General features: G+C 59.9%; 1 protein-coding gene across 2 annotated transcripts in view; it reads right to left on the bottom strand.

The window, feature by feature from the left end:
- The window catches only part of NPTN (neuroplastin), a 37483-nt gene that overhangs the window by 6025 nt on the left and 9953 nt on the right, over positions 1–21505 (bottom strand). The window contains exons 2-7 of one of the 2 annotated variants that reach the window (XM_060175666.1): positions 15598–15945; positions 11421–11592; positions 7456–7550; positions 7205–7246; positions 4280–4413; positions 1156–1429 (exon numbers count right to left, since the gene is read on the bottom strand). In XM_060175666.1, coding sequence (XP_060031649.1) covers positions 1156–1429; positions 4280–4413; positions 7205–7246; positions 7456–7550; positions 11421–11592; positions 15598–15945 — 1065 coding nt within the window. The remainder of the gene's footprint in view (positions 1–1155; positions 1430–4279; positions 4414–7204; positions 7247–7455; positions 7551–11420; positions 11593–15597; positions 15946–21505) is intronic. The other variant, XM_060175668.1, reaches the window with a different exon arrangement.

Raw genomic sequence — 21505 nt, 5'->3', positions numbered from 1 at the left:
TTGCTAGGAGGGCAGAATCCTACAAGGGTCCTGTAAGCCAGGGTCACTTGTTATGAGGTGACACTGACTTTTTCTGAAGCCAGGTTCTGCTGCCCAGCTCTGCCATCCTCCAGTTCCTGCCAAGGGGTGAGGTGCAGGAGGGTCCAGGCCCACAGCTGACACTGAGGGGACAGACAGGCACCTCGGCCCTCACGGGGGCTGTCGGGGCTTCGACTCCAGAGAATAGGGTCCCTGGCCCAGAGGAGCGGCAGAGTGGGGGCTGAGGCTGCGGGATCGGGCCATGCCTGCTGAGTGGACATGGTGGGGCGGCAGTGCCTGCCCAGTGCACAGGCCTGGTGCCTTTAGGGCTCAGGGCTCTTGGGGGGTAGGGGAGCACATTTCAACACCCTCCTGCATGTCACAGCTTCTGGAGCCAGGGGACAGTGGGACCCCCGGAGACCCCATCACCAGGCCACCCCAAATCCAGAACAGTCTGTCTTGTCTGGTCCGTGGGCAGGTAATGTGAGCGAGGGCGGCCAGGGCACCTCTGCAGGAGACACCAGAACTCCTGGCTGGCAAGAGGCCAGGCAGAAACCAGTGGGCCTGCCGACAGGCCCTCCCAGCTGCCTGGCTCCACTCACACCCAAAGACAAGCTTCTGGGAACCTATGCCTTTCGTGCTCTGAGCCCTGGCCCTCCTGCAGCTGCTCTCTGCCCTAGCCTTGACCTCTCCAGGGCCGCCATGGGCCCCTTGCCCGGGCCACACTAGGCTGCTTCTGTCCTGAGCCACAGTGGGGGTGCCTCACTCGCTCCCCCCAGGAAAACAAAGTTGCTGGTGAGGTCTGCGCTGGCAGTCTGGTCTCAGGACGGCCACTCCCTGTGACCCGTGTCCCTTCACTCTACCCCAGAGTCCAGCGCCTTGCTCTGGGGGTCTGGGAGGGCACTACGCTCTGTCCTTCACTCTGCCAGATCGGGGCCCTGAGCCTGGGGCAAAGGCCCTCACAGGAGCTGCAGGATGAGTGGGGGCCCAGGGCGGGCCTTGGGAGCTCTGAACCTCAGGGACGGCCGAGGGGGCAGGGGCCCAGCACCCGCGGCCTCCTCCAGGCTGTGGGGCCCCAGCCCCACCTTCTCCGGGTCACGACAGGCCCCACAGCAGGCGGCTTTGCAGTGGCCTTACCGTCGGGAACCTCGTCCGGCCGCTTCCGCTTCTCGTACACCACGATGATGACCACGAGGATGATGATCTCGGCCAGGATGCCCAGGAACGGCCAGAGCGGAGCCAGGTGGCTGCGTACCCTAAGGACGGTGACCTTGGCGTCTGTGCCAATGGGGTTGGTGGCGTTGCATCTGTACTCGCCGGGGTCCTCGGCGAGCTGCAGGTCTACGATGCTCAGCTCCGTGTAGTTCTCCTTGTTGAAGATGAAGAAACGGCCGGAGGTGTTGCTGATGTCCTGCTCGGGCAGACACACATGGTCAGGGCGGCTGTGACCCTGGTGGAGGCTCAGGTGAAAGCAGACCCAGCCCTGGGCCGGCTTCGCCCCACGCGAGCAGTCTGACAGCCCCCACAGTGCGTCCCAGCAGGCCTCGCGGGTCTGTCCCACTAGGGGCGGGGTGGCGGAGGGGCACTTTGAGAGAGCGAGGCCTGGGGTGTCAGGACGCCAGCGGCACTGGGGGACAGGCAGGGAGGGGCCGCAGGCTGGCCTGGGAGGCCGGGTGAGAGAGGCAGGGAGAGGAGCTCCGCGCCAGAGACGGTCGGCCTGCACAGCCCCGGAGTCCCTGCCTCTCCTGCAGCGTGAGGCCCAGGGTGCCCTGCCGCCATCGCATGCGAGGGCTCCTCTGAGGGCAGGGGAGACAGCGCCACAGGCACTCGGGCGGGGGGAGACAGCTCACCTGGGGGGCACCCGCTAAGGAGACTGAGACCCAGGTGTGAGCCCCGGTGCCCCACGGCACCAGGGGAAGCTTGGGCGCTGTAACCCCCACCTCCCCACACCTGTCTTGGCAGAAGCTCAGGTGCTGTAGTATATCTCTCGGAAAGCCTGGGTGCTGTGCTGTCTCTGCCTCTCTCAATGAGTTGGCCAGGAGCAGTGACATCATGCTTTTCTAAGAACTTCCACCTTGTCTGGCGTTTCTGCAGAGCCAGCGACTAAATCCCAGGCCTTCTTCAGGGAGTGCAGTCATCTCCCCAAATCAATTTTTATTCTTTATTTTCAGATACAGGGAACAGAGACACACCACAGCCCTGCCCACCCTCCATGGGGTCCCTGGGTGCTGTGCCTGGTGCTGAGAGAGGAGACACCCCACAGCCCTGCCCACCCTCCATGGGCTCCCTGGGTGCTGTGCAGGGTGCTGAGAGAGGAGAGACCCCACAGCCCTGCCCACCCTCCATGGGCTCCCTGGGTGCTGTGCCTGGTGCTGAGAGAGGAGACACCCCACAGCCCTGCCCACCCTCCATGGGCTCCCTGGGTGTTGTGCCTGGTGCTGAGAGAGGAGAGACCCCACAGCCCTGCCCACCCTCCATGGGGTCCCTGGGTGCTGTGCCTGGTGCTGAGAGAGGAGACACCCCACAGCCCTGCCCACCCTCCATGGGCTCCCTGGGTGCTGTGCAGGGTGCTGAGAGAGGAGAGACCCCACAGCCCTGCCCACCCTCCATGGGCTCCCTGGGTGCTGTGCAGGGTGCTGAGAGAGGAGAGACCCCACAGCCCTGCCCACCCTCCATGGGCTCCCTGGGTGCTGTGCCTGGTGCTGAGAGAGGAGAGACCCCACAGCCCTGCCCACCCTGCATGGGGCTCCCTGGGTGCTGTGCCTGGTGCTGAGAGAGGAGAGACCCCACAGCCCTGCCCACCCTCCATGGGCTCCCTGGGTGCTGTGCCTAGTGCTGAGAGAGGAGAGACCCCACAGCCCTGCCCACACTCCATGGGCTCCCTGGGTGCTGTGCAGGGTGCTGAGAGAGGAGACACCCCACAGCCCTGCCCACCCTCCATGGGCTCCCTGGGTGCTGTGCAGGGTGCTGAGAGAGGAGACACCCCACAGCCCTGCCCACCCTCCATGGGCTCCCTGGGTGCTGTGCAGGGTGCTGAGAGAGGAGACACCCCACAGCCCTGCCCACCCTCCATGGGCTCCCTGGGTGCTGTGCAGGGTGCTGAGAGAGGAGAGACCCCACAGCCCTGCCCACCCTCCATGGGATCCCTGGGTGCTGTGCCTGGTGCTGAGAGAGGAGAGACCCCACAGCCCTGCCCACCCTGCATGGGCTCCCTGGGTGCTGTGCAGGGTGCTGAGAGAGGAGACACCCACAGCCCTGCCCACCCTCCATGGGCTCCCAGGGTGCTGTGCCTGGTGCTGAGAGAGGAGAGACCCCACAGCCCTGCCCACCCTCCATGGGCTCCCTGGGTGCTGTGCCTGGTGCTGTGAGAGGAGAGACCCCACAGCCCTGCCACCCTCCATGGGCTCCCTGGGTGCTGTGCCTGGTGCTGAGAGAGGAGAGACCCCACAGCCCTGCCCACCCTCCATGGGATCCCTGGGTGCTGTGCAGGGTGCTGAGAGAGGAGAGACCCCACAGCCCTGCCCACCCTCCATGGGCTCCCTGGGTGCTGTGCCTGGTGCTGAGAGAGGAGAGACCCCACAGCCCTGCCCACCCTCCATGGGGCTCCCTGGGTGCTGTGCAGGGTGCTGAGAGAGGAGACACCCCACAGCCCTGCCCACCCTCCATGGGCTCCCTGGGTGTTGTGCAGGGTGCTGAGAGAGGAGAGACCCCACAGCCCTGCCCACCCTCCATGGGCTCCCTGGGTGCTGTGCCTGGTGCTGAGAGAGGAGACACCCCACAGCCCTGCCCACCCTCCATGGGCTCCCTGGTCTCAGCAGGAAACTGTGCTCCTGACATCACTCTCCAGTTCCCAGAATCCTCCAGTATCTTTGCTCATAGCCTTGCAGGCCACAAAGGTAAGAAAGGTCCCCAAGACAACACTGAGAAGAGGATTTCTAGGGTCAGTGTGTCACGTCGGCAGGCAGGCCACATGTGGCCCAAGTTCTAGCCCCAAAGCACCGAGTGCTGTGGTGCCTGTGTGTCTGTCTGTCCGAGAAGGTGGGCCAGGAGTGGTCTGAAGCCCCTGGCACGGAGCCTGCTCCACAGGCGTACACACATCTCTTGAAAGCTCGCTCTGGAGCCGAGGGTGGCCAGGTGTCTGTCCTGGAGTTGGCCGTCAGGGCCCGTTGCACACGGTGCTGCACTCATGCTGTGACCACGGCCAGCTGGGCACCCCAGCCCCGGCAAGATCAGCAGCCAGGGTCCCGCCCGCCACACTCACCGTGAACACCCCGTCCTCCTTCTTGCGCCAGACCCACTCGGGGTGCGGGAAGCCCACAGACTTGCAGTACATCAGGGCGGCCTGGCCCTCGTTTCTGTTCTCACTGCGTTTGTGGCCGGTGATGACCGGAACGGCTGTGAGACAGAGTGGACAGTCACCCAGCCCGTCCTGACCAGACCGGACCCCCCCAGCAATCACCTCCACAGCCGCCCCGTGCGCTGGGCCTGTGTGCACCTCAGGTCAAGGGCCAGGCTGCACCCTGTGAGACCCCACAGAACACAGGAGCTCCCCTGGCCCCGATAAAGGGGCTTGGCCCGACCGCCCCCAGCCAGGCCCTTCCTCCAAAGAAAACACAAGAACGGTCACCGTCTCCTTCCCTGGCTAGCGTCTCTCCAAGAAGCCACACTGGCACAACCACAGCCCCGAGCAGGCCTCACTACGCGGCTTCTGAACGGAGTGCCTCAGCTGCAGCCGGGGGGACAGCACGGTGAGCAGACACTGCCCGGCAGGCGTGGCCAGCACAGCACTCCCCGGCGTGCCTGTTCAGGACACTCAGCGGACAGCCAGTGACGAGCGAGCCGGAAGCTGCGCCCTCCCCTACGAGACGCCTGCAGCACCCGGGGTGCACAGCCGAGGCACCACAGGGCTGGAAGCCTGAGGCGATGAGTGGTCTGCACTGGCCTCCTGGGACTGACTGCGCCGGCTCCACAACTCGCCTCCGTAGCGACCTGACAGCCGCAGGGTCACAGCAGGCTCAGCAGAGGCCCGTTCAGACGGCTTGCGTCTGCGTCCCCCAAAGCCCCTCCCAGGCCACCTCCAGGGGCTCCTGGCAAGGCCACGAGGGCCCCATCATGCCTGAGGCCAGACAGGCCCTGTGACACATGCCCGGCCCTGAGCAGGGAGGCCGGACCGTGGAGCCACAGCAAGGGAGGTGACAGCGGTGTCCTGGGAGTCTGGTTCTCTGAGGCTCTTCCCGTGAGAGGTGGTGCCTAGTCCTCCCTCCCACACAGATGCCTCCTGCTGGACTCTGACTAGACTCCAAGAAATGAGATGAGACAGGCATGTGGCTTTAGAAACCAGCTCATGGGGGCACTAGGGCTCCTGCAGAGGGGAGCTGAGGCCACCAAAGGAAGACCCTCAGCCCTGTGCCATGCTTAACGCCTCACTCCTCACGCCCGGCCCAGTCTTCCAGGTCACGTTTGCTGTTCCAAATACTCGGGTTTGAGGCGACTGGTAGACACCAGCAGAGAAAGCCCTGGGGGTGAGCGGCACCCCATCTTACAGGCTGGGAGTCACGCCCGGAAGCTGTCACACCCAGTGGTACAGCACCAGTGAGGGAGCTGGGGCCAGGGCACAACAGGTTCACTCCGCCTCACAGAAAGGTGCCAGAGGCAGAGTGACACCCTGTCCGGGCTTGGCCACCCCGTGTGCAGTGGCCAAAGCAGCTGAGCTAGACGCAGAGAAACGTGAGCTGCTCTCGCCCTGTGACTCGAGCAGCGGTGTCATCCACGGAGCTGCCTGCAGGGCCTGGGGCCAACACACCCACGTCTCACGCACTCAGTGGCGCATGGCTACAGGGCAGGGTCAGATGTCAGCCAGCAGCCGGGCCCTTGGGCAGGGGAGCAAGGCCGGCCCAGAGCCATAGATACAGATCAGACTGACGCAGCAGGCTGGCAGGGTCCCTGTTCCGGCTCCCTGGAGGCCAGAGGGCATGGCCTGAGGGCTCAAGGAGCAGGTGGCAAAGCACTCCCCAGAGGGCAGGGATAGGTGTGCGTGCCAAGGAGGCGTCCAACCTCGGCAGAGGTCACAGACCCCACCTGCTGGCCAGCCGCACCCCGACCACACAGGATAGCCAACAGCCCAATAAGCAGCAGCGAAGGGCTCGGAGGGCCTCTGAGAGTAGGCTGACTGCCAAGGCCCGGCCCCAGCCTCTGCACCCGGGCTGCCCACACACGCCCAGCTCCCTGTGAGCCCGCACCGCACTGCAGGAAATGGTGTGCTCGTGCATGTGTGCACGCGCACTCTCTCTCAGGGTGAAACGCCACCTAGTGGGAATTTTTAAAAAGGAAGCTCGGGTCGAGCGATGCCTCACCCAGTGCAGCGCATGTTACCATGTGCAAGGCCGTAGGTTCAAGCCCCAGTGCCCACCTGCGGAGAGAAAGCTCCACAAGCAGCAGCAGCAGCAATGTTCCAGGTGGCATCTTTCTCTGCCTAGTCTCACTCCCTCTCCCTCTCTACTTCTGTGTCAGCAGAAAAGAAAGAGGGAGGAAGGAAGCAAAGGGGGGAAAAAATGGCCTGAGTCCGGTGCAGAGGAGCTGTGCCGGCACCAGTCCTTGACACAGCAGAGCCGGCCAGCGCCTCTGCCAGGCCAGAGGACCGCCGGTCACAGCAGGAAGTGCCCACCGCTCTCCCAGTGACAGGAAACCCCGGGTTCTGGAGAGCCCAGCATCGCCTCCAGGGCCACGTAGAACAATTCTGGGCAGGGAGGCGGCACAGGACTCTGCAAAAGACCCTGCCTGACGCTCCGAGGGCCCAGGTTCCACCCCCAGTGCCACCATCGGCCAGAGCTGAGCAGGGCTCTGGAGAAATAAATAAATAAATAGAGAGAGATTTCTCTAACAGTCTATTGCTGGAGTCCAGACACCACTGGCCGGGCTGGCGATGGAGCCGCACCTGCAGTGTGAGCCCCGTCACCGCTGTCTGGGGAACGGGTCCAAGGACTGACGCCTCGGGCCCACTGAGCCACCTGCTCAAGCACCAGCTGGTGCTTCTAGAAGGAAAGCCACCTGTGTCCACTCCTTGTCACGCTCAGAATCACGAGGGGAAGATCAGTGCCCAGTCGGCTGTGCTCATCCTGCAGACGGCCTGGCCTTGGGGACAGGCAAGGCCATATCCACACACGTCCGCCATGTACCAAGCACTCACACGGCCTATGACGCCACTTCCTGCGAGCGGCTGCTCTGACACCTGTGGAAGAGCGCCAGTCGGGGCGTCCATGCCGGAAGCGCGAGGCCCGACCAGCCCACCCACCCGGGAGGTGTGAGCCGCTGCCGCTCTGACCAGCAGGGCGCAATGAGGTGACAGCCCGGCAGGTGGCGAGGGCTGACCCTGAGCCTGTGCCCACACACGGAGCGCCGTCCCCTCAGGAGGGTGCGGGCACCCACAGCAGCCAGTACCTTTCACTTCGATGGTGGCATTTGCCTTGGGAGCGCCGACAAAGTGGAACACACAGTGGTATTCACCTGACTCCTCCGCTCGGGGCTTGTTGATCCTGCAGGTGAGAAGGGAGTCACGGGGGCTGGGGACAGTGGGCACAGACAGGTGAGAAGGGAGTCACGGGGGCTGGGGACAGTGGGCACAGACAGGTGAGAAGGGAGTCACGGGGGCTGGGGACAGTGGGCACAGACAGGTGAGAAGGGAGTCACGGGGGCTGGGGACAGTGGGCACAGACAGGTGAGAAGGGAGTCACGGGGGCTGGGGACAGTGGGCACAGACAGGTGAGAAGGGAGTCACGGGGGCTGGGGACAGTGGGCACAGACAGGTGAGAAGGGAGTCACGGGGGCTGGGGACAGTGGGCACAGACAGGTGAGAAGGGAGTCATGGGGGCTGGGGACAGTGGGCACAGACAGGGCAGGAGCAGCACCTTGCCTCTGAGCTGTGCCCCGACCACGCCTCCAACGAGGCGGCCTCCTCCCTAGGCTGGGGGACAGAGCTGGGCCCACACAGCGCTTGCCCACCAGGCCTCAGCTACTCTGTTCTGCCCTGCCCTGCCCTGCTCTGCTCTGCAATGTGGGGACAATTAGCCTGCCAAGCAGGTCGGCAAAACAGAGGGCTGTGCAAAGTGCTATGTGCAGTGCTGTGCAGTGCACACACTTCCTGCTCTCCTGGTCACACCAACTCAAGACACGTGAGGCACAAGCCTGGCTCTGGCCCCGCAGCCCCTGCATCAGAGCTGCAAGACTCTGGAAGGCCTAGTCACTGGCAGGCCCCAAAGACGGTTAGCATGAGGCAGTACACAGCCAGCTGTGATGCCTGGGCCAGTGTCCTCACTAACCTGCAGGTCTGCGCCATGGCCCCGTCTGCCCCAGCCCCTCACAGCTCCCCAGACCTGCTGGTCTCTTCTCCAAGCTGCACCCAGCGACCCTCACATGTGAAGCCATGATCCCTCTCAGCCCACCGCGCTCCCAGAGGGCTTGGATCCTTGGTGCCATCTGCTTCCCCTCTCAGGCCACACAACCCCTGTGTACAGCCCTTGCCACAACGTGTATGTATCCGCTGTCAGAAAAGCCATGACATTTCTGCGCAGGAAAACAGAAAGACACACCATGACTTTTTTGACAGCCCAGTGTCTGTGTGCTGGTGTGGTTAACCTCCATCTTCCCAAAAGAACAAACTCTTGTGTGGTCCAGGAGGTGGCACAGTGATAAAGCTTTGGACTCTCAAGCCTGAGGTCCCGAGTTCGATCCCTGGCAGCACATGTGCCAGAGTGATGTCTGGTTCTTTCTCTCTTCTCCTATCTTTCTCATAAATAAATAAAATATTAAAAAAAAAAAAAAGAACAAACTCTTGTGAGGATGGGCCTCACCGCTTGGGGGCACAGTTCTGCCAGGAAGGCCGCTGGGGAGTTCACAAAGAAACAGTGCGGCTGCGTGCTGCTGACTCAAGGATGGACAGCCCCACTCCACCCGGGTCCAGCCCATCCGCGACAAGCCTCCTCCAGAGCCCACAGGAACCCCACAGGCAGCGCCCCCACCACCAGCTGACTACAGAAACGAGAGCAACAGCCTCGGCCAGAGGGCGAGTGGCGGGCAGCTGTGCCCTGCTCAGAGCTATAGTGAGCCCATGCTGAGGGTCAGAGATAAGGTGGCCAGTCAGCGTCAGAGACAGCTCAGAGCCGTGACCCCTCACCGGCTGAGGAAAGGCATCCACCTCAAGGGTCGCTTCCCCAAAGAAGCAGACTGAACCGCATTGTGGTGAGAGACAGACGTGACACGGTAGCTTCTCACAGACACGTGCTCCCGCAGACAGACACACGCCAGCTGCACCAGACTCTGGAGCAGAAGCAGAGTGATTTGGTGCTCCTTGATAAAGATGGGCAGGTGGCGACACCCAAGCTAGAGACCACTCTCAGCCTCAAGATCTGCCTTCCCCACCCCAATACACACACTCACACACTCTCTCACACACACTCACTCACACACACTCACACACACTCACACACACACTCACACACCCCTCTGACTAGCTGCCAAGAAGCAGCTGGAGCCAGTGGGAAATGGCCCCACCAGCTACATGGGCACAGAGACCAGCTCCTATCTGGCCACTAGGTGGTCAAGGGACTGTTATTTCACAAAATGTGAGAGAAAAGAAATTCCCTGAAAACCTGTCCCAATGCAGAGCACCCCAAAGGTCCTCCTGCTGTTGAGAAGAGGAAGACGCAGAGCGTTGACGGTCAGCTCAAGCTCTCAGGGGACACATACAAGACCCAAAACAAGTAGGACTGGGATCTGCTTCCTTGAAGAGGTAAAACTGGTGTAAAAGGAGAACTTGGAAAGACCGAGAAGGCGGCCCAGACTCTCCCCAATGTCTGTGGGTAACTAAGCTTCCGCAGCGGGAAAGCCGGAGCTAAGGCTGGACCTGCCGCTGTCTGTAAAGAGACAGAGCGGCTGGCAGAGCAAAGGGAACAGAGGAGGCAGGAGGCAAAACCTGGAGCCCAGCCCTGCTCTGAGATGTGTAGTGGCTGGGAGGCCATCAGGAGAACTTCCTCCATGTGCCCGAAGAGAGGAGGACACAGAGCACGCCAGTCAAAGGCAGGAAAGGCTCTTACATCCAAAGCATCGCCCCAGCATGCCCCGCGGCACCACAGGCCCAAGAGGCTCAGCTGGGCCCTTTCTTACCAGTGTAGAACCAAAAACAGACCACTCTAGAGACGGAAGGGTCATGCTTTCCAGAGAGGCCCTAAGCCCACCACCACCCCATCTGAGATAATTTCCTGTCACTGCTTCTCCTCCAAATCAGAAGTGCTCACTCGATCTCCCAGGTGCTACAGAAAAAGGTGATAGCAATCTCAAGTAATCAACCCAATAGCAGAACTAGGGCACACTTGCCAGGAGTTTGCCCCCACAGAGCCCTGAGCTTTAAGGCAGAGTTAGCCCTGACCCCCACAGTCCTGAGCCCTAAGGCAGAGTCAGCCCTGACCCCCACAGTCCTGAGCCCTAAGGCAGAGTCAGCCCTGACCCCCACACAGTCCTCAGCCCTAAGGCAGAGTCAGCCCTGACCCCCACACAGTCCTGAGCCCTAAGGCAGAATCAGCCCTGACCCCACACAGTCCTCAGCCCTAAGGCAGAGTCAGCCCTGACCCCACACAGTCCTCAGCCCTAAGGCAGAGTCAGCCCTGACCCCCACACAGTCCTGAGCCCTAAGGCAGAATCAGCCCTGACACCCACACAGTCCTGAGCCCTAATGCAGAGTCAGTCCTGACCCCCACAGTATTGAGCCCTAAGGCAGAGTCAGTCCTGACCCCCACACAGTCCTCAGCCCTAAGGCAGTCAGCCCTGACCCCCACACAGTCCTCAGCCCTAAGGCAGAGTCAGCCCTGACCCCCCAGAGCCCTGACCCCCACACAGTCCTCAGCCCTAAGGCAGAGTCAGCCCTGACCCCCACACAGTCCTCAGCCCTAAGGCAGAGTCAGCCCTGACCCCCCAGAGCCCTGACCCCCACACAGTCCTGAGCCCTAAGGCAGAGTCAGCCCTGACCCCCACACAGTCCTCAGCCCTAAGGCAGAGTCAGCCCTGACCCCCCAGAGCCCTGACCCCCACACAGTCCTGAGCCCTAAGGCAGAGTCAGCCCTGACCCCCACACAGTCCTGAGCACTAAGGCAGAGTCAGCCCTGACCCCCCAGAGCCCTGACCCCCCAGTCCTGAGCTCTAAGGCAGAGTCCAGGCAGCCTGACCCCAGCTCCCCTGTAGCTCCACTGTTTGCTGAGCGAGTGGCTCTCCACTTTCACAGAGAAGCTCGAAAGCTGGAACCCTGTGGAAATCTTGGAGTTCCCGAGCCTCCCCCAAAGCACTAGTCCTGACTCTCCCACTCAGCCTGAAGGGTGTGGCCCTAGCCTGTGGGTGTTGGGCCGCCGGCCACTCACCTGTACTCCGTGTTGCTGGCGTTCTTCTGGGTGTTGGCCAGCTCGACGCCGTTCTTGGTCCAGTAGCTGTAGGCAAGGGTGTGAGAGCTGGAAGTGAGGTTACACTGCAGGGTGACGGGCACAGTCAGGCCGTCGTGAAGGGTGACCTCTTCGCTGGTGACAATCCTCGGCTCTGGAAGGACAGCACACAGTGACAGGCAGCCGGGGCCTTCCCCGCTCGGCAGCGCCCTGGCCTGAGAGTGAACTGAGTGGGGGGCAGGGAGACTAGAGAGGGAGGGCAGACAGGACCACACGAGGACTTTCACTTCACCACTCTGAGGAGTCAAGAGAGGAAAAACAAGGATCGTTAAGCAAAGGGCCACGGGCCACGTGCAGACAACAGCCTGAGGACCAGCTGGCCTAGACGTGGAAAGAAGGGGTATTACAGAGGCTGGACTGGGAAGCCCTCCTTGCACCTCTGCGCACCCCGCTTAGGACGTGAGACCCACCAACCAATCTGGCTTCTGAGGAAGCCGGGCTCCAGCCTGCGGTGCTCAAGACAAAGGCAGTGCCGTTTACATAACTGACAAGCTCCCTGAGGAGCCACGAGGACTGGGAACGGGAACGGCTATAATTAGCTGACACACGCACAGCTTCCCCACACTGACAGACCAGACTTGTGGCAAACCCGTCACGCCACTAATTATGCAGAAAAGGCAGAGAGATCCTAAAAGCACATTTCCTGCTAGAAGCCTTAACTGCATTTTCAAAATCTTGCCAAAGGAAAAATTAAGGGAACTTAAGTTCGTCTCTCCAGCCAGTTATTTATTCCCAAAACATTTTGTTCCGCCTGAATTGCACTTAAAACACACTCCATCATGAGATAATAAAATGATAATCAGAATGCAGTATGTGGATGGGCCCCTGGAACCTGAGAGCTGGGAGACCCTGGAGAGGCCACCAAGTCCCACTCTTGAAGAGTTAGAAAGGTTAAGTGACTTGAGAAAGGCCAGATTTGCTATCAGTGGCAAGCTTGGGCCTAGAAAACACGTTTGACAGAATACTGTGTCCCTGCCCCCCCAGACACCCCCACACAGACACACACACACCCTCCCACATACCTTCACCCGAGGGCAAGTTGTGAACCCCACCACCTGTCCCCATTGCTGAACTTAGAGGACCTGGGATGCTAGCGTCTATAAAAATGGCTTCAGCCCAGCACAGCGGGAAGACAGCTTTTAGGTTGCCACGCCCTGTCTAGAAGACTCATCACTGGAGAACTTGACCCACCCCACAGGTGTCTGTCGGCTGCTGGTCCCCGGGACCTTTCCGGGCTCAGGTCTTTCTACGCTTGGCCAAGTGTTTCCAGGTGACGTCTGCGCTAGTCACGGTCCCACCCACAAGTAGAGGCATCTGCACTTTTGGCTTTTTTCCAGTTCTCTCATAAGTCCTGACTGGGCTTCCCACCTGCCTGCGTCTAACTCCCTCCCATTGTTCCCTCCACCTCCTTCTGTACAGTTCAAATGCTGACTGTGGAGGGCAGAACTCTCTCTCCACCGCAACTGGGTTCTGTTCACTGTACAGGAAAGGATGGAGGAGTCAGGGCCTCAGGGCCACCCTTGTGCGAGTGAGCAGCCTGGCTCTCCCTGCTTGGCATCTCTGACCTGGCATTCAGCACTGGGCCCCACTGGACACATGAACAGGGTCTGTGTACAGAAAATGAAGGCAGAGCGGCCACGGAGACAGAAGCAGATGCATGTGAGCATGTCAGCGCAGTGGTGTCCGTGGTGTCCCAGACACACGGGACAGAAGCCAGCCCCATGGCATGTGGGTGAGCGGACAGCACGTCCCCTGCAACGAAAGGCGCACACCTAGCAGGAAGCGGCACGACTCCGAGGAAGGTGGAAACCAGGCAGAAACCAGGGCGCCTGCGGGCGAGCCGGCTTCCCGGCGGCTGGTGAGAGATGTCAAGGCGACATTCAAACCTAAACTCGGTCTGAGGCTCCGGCTGAGGGTTTACCATCCAGTGTCCTGCACCTTCCTCGTGGTACTGAGAGGCTCTTCTTCCTGCGAGGCCCCAGCGTGCGGGCAGCTCACGGCTACTCTTACCTGCTGGTGCCCGTGGCCACCGCAGCTCAGGGAGGCTGAGCAGCTGGTGAGAGCGATGTGGCGGACCTGCCAGAGTTCTCAGAAGGCAAAGGGTCACAGCTTGAGGAAGGGATCATCTGGGAGCCAGGGACAGTGAGGCTGGGTGCAGAGTGGATCTGAACCAAGGAGGGCTGTGGGCAGCATGGGCGCCCTCCCAGAGCTGTGGAAGCCGGGGTGGTGCCAGTCTGCCTTCTGCACCAGAACGAAGGTGGGGCTGTCAGTGTGTAGAGTGCCAGGACATATGAGCATCTAAGAGGCTGAACGAATGCCTCCTGCCACTGACTCCTCCCCAGAGGTGGAATGAAACCCTCCTGCCCTCATGCTGGCACAGGACCCCTCAGGGAGATCTGGGAAGGTTATGCCTGCAGGCTATTCCCAGAACACATCGACCTCCGCTGGAGGCAGGTGTTCCTGTGGGTGCTGAGACTGGATTAATCCAGTGACACTGGGACTGGAGTGACTGTTTTGTAAGAAAACCAGCCTGGGACATGAGCTACAGCTGAGAGGTGGATCTGGAGAGGAGATGGACAGACTGGGCTGACACAGCGCACGCCGGTGCTCCCTGCCTAAGAGGTGAGTCTCCTAGGAATCACTGTGGAGTGCGGTGTCTTCTCTGGGTTCAAGACGGAGCCTCGAGCTGAGCTCCCTGGAGCCCCGGGAGGGCCGGAGAGGGCCGGCAGGCAGCAGAGCCCAGCCCAGGCCACACCTACACTCCTGCAGACCTGTGGCCACTGGGTGACTTCGTATGCGGGGAGGAGCATGGGGGCAGGACAAGGAGGCGTGCAAGGGGAAAAACTGTTACATCAAAAGAAAACTCGCTGGGTTAATGTTGCCATTTTCACGTAGACAAGGCTTTCTTTCCCTTCCAGAAGCAGCTTCTCTGACCACAGCGCCCACTGCAGCGGCTCCTCGCAGCCCCTCCTCACGGCCCTCTGCTGAGTGACTACAACAAAGGCCCCGGCTGGCTCCTTGCCCAGGAGAAGGTGGACGCAGGCGCGAAGAGCGCGGCCTCCAGTGTTACTGCCAGCCAGCGGACTGTGCTCAGTCTATGTCAGGGCCTCTGGCTGCCGGCCTCATGCCGAGCAGTCCTGGGAGAGACGTCTCAGGCCACAGGAGCCTCCCAGTCACTGGGACAGTCCCTCGACTATGGCCACAGCAGGTGAGGGTGGGAATACCGCCTAGCCCAGGAGCAGGGGTGAGTGAGGCTTCTCCGTCCCTGCTGTCTGCATAGAACGAGCGCCTGGCAGGAAAGGGCTGGTGGTTGTGCCAGCACAGCGGTGAGGGAGACACCTAGTTCACACTGCCCATGAGGAGGGAGACCCCCGTTCCCAGGCAGAAGTGCAGGCCCTCGTGAGGGGTCACCGAGGGCGGGGGCAGGAGGCAGGTGTCAGCCGGTCCCGCCACCACGCGCGTGCGCCCAGAGCTATGAGCAGGCAGTGAGGAGGACGCTGCCGCAGCGGACGGTCATCGGAGAGACACGTGCCACTGACTCAGGAGAGAGAAAGCCGCAGCGACGGAAAGCCAAGCTGCGTGCCCTGCAACCCACACACCGCACCCCGCCACACCCGAGACAGGACGGAGGACGCCAAGTCACATGGAGGAAGAGGCCAAGCAGACAAAACTCAAAACCACAGAGCTGAAGGCAGCTACGCAGAGCTTCAGACAGTGAACAGAGAGAAAAAAAGTAGTTAGCCTCGGGAGAGAAACGAACTGAAAGGCACCGAGAATGGCAGCAAGAGGCCAGCAGACCTCCTGGGGAAGGAAGGGCGGCCTGCCGGGCCCCGGCCCCCAACGTGGATGACTTGGACAATCTCCCCCAAGCTCTTTGTTCCTGAGGAGAAAGACACAGAAACGGGGTTGGGGGTCAGGGAGGCAGAGAGGACGGAAAGAAGAAAAAAGAAAACAAGCTGCCGGGGATGCTTCGAATACTACGACCAGAGGGTCTGGGGTTGGAACGCAGACAGGGGTGGGGGGCGGGGGGGGGGGCGGGAGGAAGCGGGGTGCCGGGCCACCTGGTGACTAGAGCTCTACTGCAGGGGGCTGGACTCACTCGGAAGGACGCTTATGGTGGCCTGGGCTCGGATCCAGGTTATGGAGGGGTTCTGCCTCAAGTCATTCCTCTTGGGGTCGTTGCTGGCCCTGCACTCGTAAGTCCCAGAGTCCTCCAGGGTGAGGCGGGTCACTCTCAGCACACTCACGCCGTTTGAGCCGTAGGCGGTGTTTACAGCGACACGGCGCTTCCGGGCACCGTCCCACAGCTGTCTGAAAGACTCTGCCCGGTTGACTTCTGCGTACCACCACTGGATCTCTGGCGTGGGGCTCCCGACCACGTCACAGTACAGCTCAAAGGCGTCCCCAGTGAGCTTAGTTTCTGACATGGGCGACTTGACAAACCCAGCTAGAGGGGGGGGAGCAGGAGTGCAGTAACAGGCCAATCAGAAAACAAAACAAAACAAAAAAGAATCAACAGGTGTTAATAGTGATTCAAAGAAAAGGAAAGAAAGCAAATGAGTTGCAAAGAACAAAAAGGCTTCATCTTTAAACTACAGACAGTAACCAGCATTTTGTACAAGCTTCCAGAAGAGCCACCCGGGAAGCTCAGGCACTGGCCAGGCAGAAGCACCCCCTCCCCCGGCCCCCAGCGCTGCAGCAGAGCGGGCAGGCAGGGCGGGCAGGGTGGGGAGGAGAGAGCTCGTGTCCGGAAGCGCTGCCTTCCTCAGAGCACGGGCCCCTCTTGAGGGACAGAGAGGACGGCCGGATGGCCAGCCTGCTGGGGGCTGGGTTTGTTTGCCAAGTCGGCCCGTCTGGACATGGACGTGGATGCTGGGAGGAACCTGGGGAGACTACCTGGCCTAGCCATGCCTCCTCCCCACTCCAGCCAGGAGAGCGCACTCGTACCAGAGCCTCAGAGACATGCCCCAGCCCCATTCTCAGGCACAGGGGGGCAGAGTCTTGGAGAGGGGGCTCATGGTCCCAGGTCACCAACCACCCCACAGGATACCAGTGGGTGGAGAGGCCTGGCCTGCAGCCCCCATCCACTCAGACATAGAATGGCCTCAAGTCAGTCAGATATGACCAGAGTCGTGTACCGACAGCTCCTCTGGTGAAGAGGTGAGCTGAGAAGAGAGGGTGTCATGAGTCCAGCTCTACAGTGAGGGCTCGGCCACAGCACACAGGAGGCCGGCATGGCAAAAAAGGCAGGTCCCTTAGGGAGTGACAGATGGGTCCCCAGGCAGTGACAGGGTAAGCACACTTCTCTCATTCACTGGCCCCATCCAGGGTCCCCGCAACGTGCCCAAACTCTCCCACCAGTCTCTGGAGAGCCTCGGAGCAGGCCTGCCCTGATCGCCCCCCCATCCACCCCCCCCACCCCGTCCTGAACCGGGGGTCTGCTCTCCGCAAGGCGGACATTATCTAAGTACTTCTACTTTGAAAGTCTGTCGTGAGATGTGCTGTACCGGAGAGCCCGGCAGCCAGCAGCCACATTCACGTTCACGCACAGGAAGCAGACCAGGAGGGCAGGGCCACAGGAGGCTGTCTGAGCCCGGTGTGTCCCCAAAGCCTGCCGGCGCTCACGGCAGGAGTGCCAGGAGACAGCCGGGGAAGCCAGGCTGATCTGACTCCTCTCCTGTGGGCAGATGGGACCACAGGGCTTCCTGCACTGCAAAGCCTGACACACCAAACACAATGGCCTAGGAGCAAGACCGGTGCCCCGGACACGGACAGCAGGCACGGACATGTGCTCAGACTCAGCATTCCCCACGGCGCAGCTGAGAATAGCAACGAACTCCGCAGACCAAGCAGCCTGGACAGAACCAGAGGCAGCTCAGCTTAACCAGACAGGAAGCCCTCTGCCTACTGCCTTTGTCCCAAACTGTGTTCCCAGAAGCCAGAACCAAACACTCTGGCACGGGGAATTCAGCTGTGTCTCAGGAGACAGCCCAGTCTCCACGCCGGAGAGAACAGCAGGGCCTGCCTGGAGGTCACGCCTGCAGCGAGCACCTCAGACAACTCTGTCGACCTAGAACGTGGTGTGGGCTTTTTCAAGCAGAAGAAAAGTCAGGGGATGGGCGCTGCACAGATGTTTCTGGACACACTGTCCGGCAGCCGAGTCTCTGGCCAAACAAAGGAACATGGCAAGAAGATGCCACGGCGCCCTAGTGCCCACTCCACATGCTCCTCCATACACGCAGCCTGTCTCCAGATCAAGAGCACACCCCGACTCCCTGTGCCATGGACTCAAGGACCATGTCCCCGTGGGGACCACACGGCTTGGCCAGGAAGCAGGGAAGCCTGGTGCCATGGGGACAAGGAAGCAAACGCTTTCTTTCTTGCTATAAGGAATCAGTGAGGTTTATCCGAGAGAGAACCTAGCGTGAGATAGGAGACAGCACAATAAATAAAGAATAACACGGGCGGGGGTAGATAGCATAATGGTTATGCAAAGAGACTCTCATGTCTGAGGCTCCAAGGTCCCAGGTTCAATCCCCTACACCACCATAAGCCAGAGCTGAGCAGTGCTCTGGTGTAAAAAAACACACAACTGATGATGGCCACTTACATAACAGCTATATGAAATGCAACTTGAGGATGGGGGAGAGAGCACAGTGGTTCTGCAAAGAGACTCTCCTGCCTGAGGCTCTGAGGTCCCAGGTTCGAGGCCCAGCACCACCAGCCAGAGCTGAGCAGGGCTCTGGGGAAAATAGATGAATGGAATGCGAGCTGAACAGTGAGAACCGAACATTCTGCTGGGGTGAGGGAGGGCCACCATGCGCATCTAGCACAGAGCCTGGGGTGCAGGTGGGCCTTGCACCAGAGGAGGAGAGCAGAGTGCTGACCAGCAGCAGCACAGCTGAGAAACGTCACCCCACTGAGTGCATCCCCGTGGCCTGCGGCTGCTTGGGCTCCTGTCCCACTGGGGGTGCAGGGGCACAGGACGGGGGGGGCAGGGCAAAGAGTCAGGGGCTCTCCCGTACCCTTCAGCAAAGCGAGTCTGAACCTCCGGTAGCCACAGAATGTGGGGTGGGAGCTGCATCTCGGCTGAGCCTGGGTGCAGAGGTGGGCACTGAGATGCCAAGTGGCAGACAGCCACCATTCAGGGACTGCGGGGAGGAGACTGGAAACACGGTGTGGGTCCAGCTTAGACGGCACTGAGGTCACGCAGGGCCAATGAAACAGGAACTGCGAGTGGAACTTTCTACATGACTACACTTCTTCCCAGAGTCAGCCGGAATGAATATTTTACCAGGATGAAGCACACTGAAATAGGACTCTCTTCCTGTATCTCAACAACACTTTTAATGACATCAGGTAAAGAGCTAATGATCGGGGCTGGGCAGTGGCACCCAGTAAAGTGCACATATGAGCATGTGTAAGGACCCAGGTTCAAGCCCCCAACTCCCCACTTGTAGCGGGGGGACAAACTTCACAAGAGGCAGAGCAGTGCTGCAGATCTCTCTCTCCCTCTCGATAACCCTTCCTCTCAATTTCTGTCTCTACAAGGAAGGAGGGAAGGGGAAAAAGGAGGGAGGGAGGAAAGGAAGTAAAGGAGGGAGGGAGGGAAAAACGGAAAGAAAGAGGAAGGAAGGGAAGGGAGGGAAGGAGGGAAGGAGGGAAGGAGGGAAGGAAGGAAGGAAGGAAGGAAGGAAGGAAAGGGAAGGGAGGAAGGGAAGGAAAAGGGGAGGGAGGGAAGGAACGAAGGGAGGTGTTTTGTGTAAAGCACCCAGCCCCAGAAATAACTGATAGCAACACAAAATACCAAATAAAACAATTGATTCTGCTACTTCCAAAGACTTAGAAGGATCTCAGTGAGGAGGACGTGAGGCAGAGCAGCCGGCGGCCCCAGGCCCCACACGGGATGGGCACAGAACGGCACCACAGCCTCTACAGAGAATCCAGCCGCCTTTTGGTCGCAGAGAGCATATTCACCCCAGCTTTCAGAAAGGCAAGTACTGGTGGGATCTCCACCCACCCTGCACTCAGCAGCAGAGGTCGGGGGGGAGACAGGGAGACAGAGAAGACCGACAGGAGCACAGCTCCTGCTGGGGACTGCTGGTGTGTGTGTGTGTGTGTGTGTGTGTGTGTGTGTGTGTGTGTGTGTGTGTGTCTGAAAAGGCGGCCCGGGGGCTCCTACTGTGTGTGTGTGTGTGTGTGTGTGTGTGTGTGTGTGTGTGTGTGTGTGTGTGTGTGTGTGTCTGAAAAGGCAGCCCAGGGGCCAGGAGGTGATGCACACAGTTAAGTGCATGCATTACTATGCAAAGACCCAGGTTCAATCCTCCCTAGTCCCCACTTGCAGGGGAAATTACAAGTGGTGAAGCAGATCTGCAGGTGTCTCTATCTCTCTCCTTCTCTATCTCCCTCTCCCCTCTCAAACTAGTTTTAAAATATCTTTAAAAAAAAAAATGAAAAAGTGGCCCAGAGCAGCAAAGCCCAGGACTGACAAACACAGGTCTCCCACAGGACAAACCACTCTTCTTGGCAGTAAGCAGTTTCCCCACCCCAAGGAAAGAGATAGGACCTGCTGTGAGAAGAATGGGGGTGAGGGGAGGGTCAGGTCTTGCAACATGATGGCAGAGAACCTAGAGGGTAGATTGTTATGTGGAAACTAAGCAATGTGACACGGACAAACTGCTGTATTAGACGGCCGACGGTGAGCCTCGACTCCTCCAGTAATAACAAAGATCTCTGAAATGGAATTCAGTATGTTCTTGGAGAAGCTGACTACCAAGAGTATTTCTGAAAATTCAATGTGTCCCCAGACAGTAAAATATTCTTCAGTGGTAGAAAGAAGAGTTCTTAGAGCGTCAGGTGATAGCGCAGCAGGTTAAGAGCACGTGGCAACGAAGCACAAGGACCGGCATAAGGATCCCAGTTCGAGCCCTGGCTCCCCACCTGCAGGGGAGTCACTTCACAGGCGGTGAAGCAGGTCTGCAGGTGTCTGTCTTTCTCTCCCCCTCTGTCTTCCCTTCCTCTCTCCATTTCCCTGTCCTATCCAACAACAACGACATCAATAACAATAATAACTACAACAATAATAAAAAACAAGGGCTACAAAAGGGAAAATAAAGAAGAGTTTTTAAGCCATCAAGACACAGGGTACCCTACAAGTACTCTGCCAAGTGAACAGCAGAGCCGAAAAAGATGGCGTCAACATACACAAAGCTTTAGACTCGGACTCCAATCACAGGGCCTTGGGGAAATACAGAATCATGCAGACCACAGAGACACGACGCGGATGACAGCCCCGGGTAGCGGGGGGAAGGCCTGACGCAGAGCTCAGAGACTTCCCAGGCGGCCAAACTGCTCTCCGCAGTACTGGAACAGTGGGCACCTGGTGGTGCTGCTCTGTCAAAACCCCTAAAAAGCACAGTGCCAGGCCTGGGTGGTGAAAATACTTCGGGGGGGGGGGGGGTTAGCACCTGGTCTAAGCAGCCTCCACAGAAACCCATCTGGCCTCGAAGTCCACAAGCATCGGTGGTGGGGCTTAGACCAGCTGTTTGAAGCAAAATCATAAGCACCTCAAAGCGCAAAGCGCCATGGAGTCTTCTGCAGATCAAGACAAGCCAAGGAGACTGGGGACCAACGGGGGAAATCCTTGTGACTCTGAGAACTCTGGTGGTGGGTGTGGTGTGCAGCTAGACCCTGTAGCCTCACAACCCTACAAGCCTACTAATCACAGATGAAAACGGGGATCCTGTGTACAAATTGGGAGAACACGCTTTCTCATCTACACCCACTCCTCATGCCCTCAGGACTCTTCTGCTGCTCATTTGAAAGCTCCTAATTGAGCTCTTGGCCTGACCTACCACCGTCCAAGGTGCACTGCAGCTGTAGACTTACTGGGACACAAACGCCCTGGGTCTGGCCTGTGAGTGCTGTGTCCCCTGCCTCAGTGCCCCCTCACCAGTCACCAGCCAGACCCCATCATCCTACTGAGCAGCAAGTGTATGTGTGTGTCT

The sequence above is a fragment of the Erinaceus europaeus genome, chromosome 16 (genome assembly GCF_950295315.1).
Source record: "Erinaceus europaeus chromosome 16, mEriEur2.1, whole genome shotgun sequence".
In the NCBI taxonomy this organism is placed as follows: Eukaryota; Metazoa; Chordata; class Mammalia; order Eulipotyphla; family Erinaceidae; genus Erinaceus; species Erinaceus europaeus.
This window is presented reverse-complemented; position numbering and strand designations above follow the sequence as displayed.